At 24.1% G+C, this 7166-nt stretch overlaps 1 protein-coding gene across 1 annotated transcript; it reads left to right on the top strand.

Annotated features, from left to right (window-relative positions):
- Nucleotides 1-242: 242 nt before the first annotated feature.
- Nucleotides 243-5043, top strand: LOC129613538 (divergent protein kinase domain 1C). Its single transcript, XM_055527647.1, has 7 exons — nucleotides 243-547; nucleotides 669-818; nucleotides 2327-2464; nucleotides 2724-2932; nucleotides 3064-3201; nucleotides 3950-4136; nucleotides 4211-5043. The coding sequence occupies exons 1-7, from the start codon at nucleotides 386-388 to the stop codon at nucleotides 4418-4420; spliced, it is 1194 nt and encodes a 397-aa protein (XP_055383622.1). The 5' UTR covers nucleotides 243-385; the 3' UTR covers nucleotides 4421-5043.
- The last annotated feature ends 2123 nt before the right edge of the window (nucleotides 5044-7166 follow it).

The following is a 7166-nucleotide window of genomic DNA, read 5'->3' as shown; positions in this document are numbered from 1 at the left end:
TTAAACAATAATTGTGTCACTTCACTGTCGCTTTAAAATAAAATCACAACAAAATGACAGTAAAAAAAAATTCTCTTTCAGATAAAATTTGACAGCTTTCAGATATCTTTATTATTGTTATTGAACACATCCTTTTTATTGTACTCACATTTCGTTTAGTTCACAATTTCAACGTATTATTAGAAATTTAGAACGCATAAAATACCAACAAGTTACAGAAAAATTTTGTTTTAAATAAGAAAAGAATAAAAAAATTTTTAATTTTACTTATGAATTTAAAAATTTGAATAAAATTCAATTTTATTCAATAATTTTTAATTAAAATAGTTAAAAGAAAAATAAATTTAAAGTAAAATTTTACAATCATATAGAAAAAACAATCATAATGTTGGTCAGTTTAACACATGCAGTCCGAAGAAAATTTCGTTCCTTATACCAAAGAGTTTTAATTTCATCAATTTTGTTAGGTGTTGTAGTTTTTTCATTCTCATATTTAAGTTTAGAATTTTGTTATAAAATTTTATCATCAAGCAGTTTAAGTCATATGGTAAGAATTTTTTAATTGTAATTGAAAATTTTAATTGTACACCCCCCGTGTACTTAATTATAAACCTAATTTCCATTATATACTAACTAATTATTATTTTAATTATATTATACTTGTCTAGTGTAATCAATATAAACAAAATCAATATAGTGGGGCCCTGTGTGAAGAATTATGCAATGGTGAATCTTTTAAGGATTTTAAATGTCCTCACAATTCAATGAAAACGATAATGTTTACAGCTGTTAAAAATAATGATATCTACGCTATTAAGGTAAATGAAGTATGTGGTATCTTTTTATATATTCATACATTATGTATGTTGTATATGTGTGTGTGTATTTAGCTATATTTACATAATGTGTATATAGTAAATTAACATTTTATTTTTGTATATATTGTTCGAAAGAAAGTTTAAATTTAGGTCATACAATCTAATAGGGCAAGAAAAATGACACTATTTTTAAACTTTTTTTAAATTTTTTAGTTCTACTATACTATAGTTTAATAATATATATAATGTTATACAAAAAATAATATTATATAAATAGAAAACTGTAATATTTATTAAAGAACATCACTCATTATAATTAAAAAAAAACAAAGAAAATTCTATTTATAAACAAAAAAAACCATTCAAAGTAGAAAATTTTCCGCTAAAATATTACATTAGTTTTTAAATAAATTTGCACTTTACTAAATTATTTTGATGTACGTCACATATTAAAATTATTTTAGAAGTAAACTGGAATTTTTATAATTAGACATTTCCATTATTTTGCAAAATTTCATACAAGTTTTGAAATATTTATTATATATGGCAACCCTATCGACTCTAATTACCATACCATTAGGGTGCAAAATTATTCCAAGTTTGTACCAAAATTATGATTAAGAATTGATAGCTTCAAAACACCAATAACCATTATAAGAGAGTAAGGATTGTAAATTTGAATCAAAATGCAAATGGTCGTAGTTTTGTATCGTTCCTTTATTTTTTGTAAACAACTTGCATTTCTAATTTTAAATTGGGATAGTTCTGATAATCAAATATAAATAAATATGCGTGAAATTTCTTGAGTACAATTTAGTACTCTGTTCACATTATTGCGGCACTGTGACAGCGACATTAATGTAAATAATAAAAATTGTAAAATTTAATTTAAATTAAGTTTATTGCCACTGCAGCATGTTAGTGCGGCTCACGCTGCAATGTTAAAAAAAAAACATATTTTTTTTTTAATGTAAAGTAACTACAATTGTAACCATTCTCATTATTTTTTTTAGCATTTAGAGAGAATATAGAAACAGAAATCTCAATTTTCTCTAATGTAAATTTTTAACCGCAACATTTCATTTGACAAGTCTTATATTTTTATTTACGTTATGACATCCTACACTAACGCTTTTGCTTAATTTATAACGCTTTTGCTTAATTTTGCTTAATTTATATATATACATATATATGAGCGTCAAATCAAATCGAAATATAGATGATCAAAAATGTTTAAATTTTTAAATTCTCTCTCTTTTAAAATTTCCAATTTCTTAAGTAAAAAAATTTCTCAAATTCTCAATTATTTTAATTCATAAATTAATGTTAATTACTGTTATGTTGCTGTGTTGTTCTTGTATTGCTAAAGAATAGACAATTTTTCAATTAATATTCGTTTATTAAAATTCACTCATAAAAATTTTAGCTTTGGCATGAATTTTTCTCTCTCATTTTAATATTTTCATTATTATTTATTTTTTTAAACATTACCAAAAATTTGTTTTTAGCTTGCAAAGCATATAACAGATGATTTAACATGGCGTGATAAAAATGGACTTACAAGGTATCCTGAAATGTTAGAATTTCAAAATATCATTAAACAATACATAACCATTACATATAATGTTACAATTGAAGATACAGTGGTAAGAGCAATAAGCAAAAAAGTTCAATAATCATAAAAAGAGACCAATAAAATTTTTAATTCTCAAAAATCATCTCTTCATCAAACAAAATTCATTATTATTATTTTATTGGTTAAATTTTAAAAAAAATTTCCCAATTCATAAAATATCCTCTCTTTTTTTTTTCTTAAACATTACTTTATACGATTTTTTGATTTTCTATATTCAACATTTTTTTAACATTTATGCATATTTTAATAGTATTCCATATAATCCGTAGATACATGCACTATTGACCCAAGAAATAGATCCACATAATCCAGAGCAAATGTTAAGCTTATGGCGTTTATTTAAAGATAATAATTATATGATGGGTAAATTGTATGAAGAGGAATCGATATTTCCAAATATTTTAGGTTCATGCGGTCCATATTATGCAACAGAAAATTTAGATTCAATTCAACCAGAAACTGGACTTCGTCATTATATGTTAGTTTTCATTTTATTCATAATTTCTTTAATAGTTTTTGTATATGGTTTATAAAATCGTTATAATAATTTGTTTGTATATTTTGCTTGTATAAATTTTTATATTTAATTTTTATATGGTTTTGATGCAGAACAATTGATTGGGAAGGTCGTTTAAAATTTGCACTTATGATTATGGAATTTTTACATCGTTTGGATACAATTAAACCGGAGCCATTAAAAATGTGCAAAGTTGAACCACATCATTTTGGTATTACTTTTGATAAAAGGTAAATTTTATACACATTTAAAATAATTAAAAAAAAAAAAAATTAAAATTTTTTTCAATCATTTTCTTTTTGATTTATGAATCTTTTGTTTTGTTTCGAACACTCATTTTCAGATTTAAATAGAATTTTTTTAATAATTCGGATTAAGTAATCGCGGATAATCTTTTGTATTGCAATTTTATTTGTTTTTTTGATTTTTGGTTCTCCGTCTTTTATAAATTAATAAAATAAAAGGTGTCAAAATTGAACATGAAAAAACAATTTTTTTAGAGCAATTTTCAAGGTAGATTTCTTTAATTTTTTTATTTTTAATTAATTAAATGTAAAATTTAGGCACACAATGGTATAGAAAGGAAATAACATTAAATGAATCATTGATAATTGAGTAAACAGTAAAAAAATTTTAATTTTTTTAATTATTAAGAATTTTATAAAATTTATTTAATGAATCGAAGTTTTCCGAAAATAGTGTTCGAAAATGAAAGTGAAATACTTGCTTTTTGATTGAAATACTACAATATTTTCAGCCTTTAAAGGAGAATGTTTACAAATATTTTTGTCATTTTGCCATTTTTCTGACATATGTCGGTGTGTCATTTTAATGTCATAAATAATGTCACTAATTCATTTGAAGTGTTCTGTGTTTGAAAATTATCAAAAACTTAAACACTTCTTTTTAAATTAAATTTGACATCTACTTACATTTAACAGTAATTATGTAATTTTTCTATTATTTCTTATTTTCCAGAATCAAATATCAAACTGCACAATACATTCTTTCAGAATTTCAATTGGAAAGATTATTAACAGATGGTTCACATTGTGAGGTGGACAGTGATTGCGTCTATGAATATTGTTTAGGGAAATGTGATGAAACTCGAAAAATATGTACTGGTCAACAACAAAATAATAATTTACAAATTGTTTGCCAATATGTAAGCACTTTTCCTTACTGAAAATAAATTATTCGAATAAAAATTAAAGAATATTCAATATTTTTTCTTTTTAGATATTCAAAGGTACTCGATTATTTCCGGGTCTATTATCAACAGCAAAAGCACCATCAAGTCTTTTAGCATTATTAAATATTTGTATAGATCCATCAAAAAATGAAAAACAACATATACCAAATCGTTTATATGCACCAACATTAGAAATTGGTTCAAAATTATATAATGAAATTAAAAGGATACACGATGAACTTACATTTCGGGCATAAAAACCGGCCATATAAAAAAAAAAAATATTTAAAAATTCCAATCGAAAACCATATAAAATTAATTCATTGTAAACTCGTAATTTCATATTTTATGTAATTTTAAAAATATTTTTAAACCAAATTCAAACTGTGATTTTATATTTAAATAACCAAGACAAAAAAAAAATAAATAAAACATTCATTTTAACAATTCGTAGGCCAAAATGATATTAAAAAAAAAATGTAGAAGAAAATCGAAAAAAAAAATAGATAAACCAAAAGTAGCAACCAAAAAAAAAAAGTCTCATCTCATGGATAAGTTTTTTAATTTAAAAAATTTTTAACTCCTCTTTTCTAAACACAATGGACCTGTTATAGTCTTTAAGATTACAAAAATGAAAAAATATATATATATATAAAGTGTTTCAAAACTAATAAAAAATTTTTTGGTATTTGTTTTAATTTTTTGTAAAACTTGTTCGTTATAGACTCATTTCTATTAGTGCGAATACGAAAATAAAGATCGGGAACCTGCCAAAAAAACACTCTCAATTCGATAAACTCTAAAGTTCTCAGAAATTTCTCATCTAGCATACACTTATAGTACGGAAATTTGATTCTTTATCACTAAAGTTGACAAGATTCTGCTCATAGAAAATTCGTAAATTTATTGCAAAATTCCTACTACTGGTTTACGAGTACTACACAATTCGGCAATTATGTATCTTAAAAGCTCATTTGTTCATTAGTTTAAATTTTGGAAATTGTAATTTAGTTCTAGATAATACTTCCTGACGCGTTTTACTGAATATTTACGGCTCTAAGAATTGAAAGGAAATCACAGTAAATGTCATATTAAAATGCAATAAACCCGAAAATAAGAGAATTTGTTTTTTACAATCAATAATAATCTAATTAGCAATATTTGAATTTTTTTCCCGACTCATCTTTAATTTCAACGCTAAAACCCCTAAACTGCTATATTTTTTAATAAATTCTTCACAATTTTTATAAATAAGATGAAAAACATAAAATGATTATTCCTGCTGTGCAATATTATTTGTTCGGTCGGCTCTTTATTTTTAATCTTGTTAATGATTTTATGCAAAAAAAAAAAACAGAACGAAAAAAAAAGTTCACATTACAAAGTAAAATATTAAGGCAATTCTTTCTTATATTACGAACTTTGTAATTTGCAAAAGAAAAACATTCCCACAAAAATTGAAAATTTGCATTCGACATCTTAACCAAAATGTCCTCCTATTTATTATATTACAAATGCTTATCATGTTTTTAATATTATTCGCAATAAATTCAACACACTCATCTTTATTTAAAATATTGTAAATTATGAACGAAATCACAAAAGACATACAAAGTGTCACGCTAAAAACGTTTAAAATCATTTTTTTTTTTGGGAAATTCCTTATCTTCTTAATATAAATAAAATTATCCTAATGAGTCGTTCAATAAAAATTACGGAATCTAATGGATAAATTTTTTTAAATGAATCTGCCATAGTCATCTACCTTCTTGAAATATTTTTAAATCGTACAATATTTTAAGTGTTGATTCGACTGAATAACAAGGCTTTTTACAAGGGGTTTGATCTTTAGTAATAAGTGTCGCTGTACAATAAAATTTCAACAACAGAGTAGAAACATTTCCGAAAATATACGACACAGCCAGTTTTTCTGTGTTATCATATGGTTCATTGTAGAGCAGAAATATTTTTCGGATATTTACACAGAGTTAAAAGATCAAACAAACAGCGATATCAATCAGGCATCCACTTCTCACACGTTTTGTTAAAGTCTTTGAACCGAATGTTTGTGTCTCGCCATGAAACATGAAAAGCTTTCTCAATTTTGTGAAGAACTTATGTTTTGAATTCTGATACTTGTGGAAATTACAAAAAACAACTGTAATTAAGTTCTAATTTTTATTATATAATTTAGATAGAGTTGATTTTAAAAAGATGAAGCTTTAATAGCCGTAGTCTTCGATGCATGATCAGTGATCACATTCCTTGTGTAAAAATATATTGTATGGCTACAGATTTAATTATTTAAAAATCTAATGTGCAATTTTTTTTTATAACAATGTATGTATGTTTGTTTTTAAAATATTATATTAACATAGACCCTGGGGAGTGTAAAAAATTATAATAATAATAATTTTTTTACTTTAAAAAACGAATAAAATTTAAAATTCACTTTAAAAGCTTATAAAACTTGTCCGCCTTTACCTGATTTTTGTTTTTGTTTTTCTCTCTTTCTTTTTGTTGAAACAAAAAAGTATACAATTTTACCGTTTTATAAGTGAGTACATTAAGAAGAAAACATCAAAATCCAATTAATACGATTTACAATACTTTTATAATGGGAATTAGGAGAGCAACGTAAATGAAATAGCATAAAAGAAGTGAAATGAGAAGGTGAGAAATATCAAGGCAAGATTTGTTCGGAAGCTCAATTTTAATTTCACTGAGAAAAAATCTTCTTTAATCAGAAAAAATCTCTCTTATTAATAAATTTCTCCGAAAATTTTTTTTCGACTTGCGAATTTAGAACTGGGATTGCAGCTTATTTTTCTTGCTTTACTACAAAAAACAATACATTTTTGCTTGTATACTTCTGCGAACGTTCTGCAATAAAATTTACAGCAAAGAAACAAAATTATTTAGGTGCATTTGGCAATATTCGGCATATTTGTTTTATCAATTTTCAGTTTTGACATTTCTTCAAAATTAACGGTTTTATTAATC

Source organism: Condylostylus longicornis, unplaced genomic scaffold (assembly GCF_029603195.1).
Source record: "Condylostylus longicornis isolate FDR11 unplaced genomic scaffold, ASM2960319v2 ptg000084l, whole genome shotgun sequence".
Lineage (NCBI taxonomy): Eukaryota > Metazoa > Arthropoda > Insecta > Diptera > Dolichopodidae > Condylostylus > Condylostylus longicornis.
Note: the sequence above shows the minus strand (reverse complement) of the source record. Positions and strands in the feature narration are given on the sequence as shown.

Coding starts and splice junctions, on each gene's coding strand:
- LOC129613538 (XM_055527647.1), top strand. CDS start 386: ATGTTGGTCAGTTTAACACATGCAGTCCGAAGAAAATTTCGTTCCTTA. Junction 819..2,326: donor ATGATATCTACGCTATTAAG/GTAAATGAAGTA, acceptor ATTTGTTTTTAG/CTTGCAAAGCATATAACAGA. Junction 4,137..4,210: donor TACAAATTGTTTGCCAATAT/GTAAGCACTTTT, acceptor TTTTCTTTTTAG/ATATTCAAAGGTACTCGATT.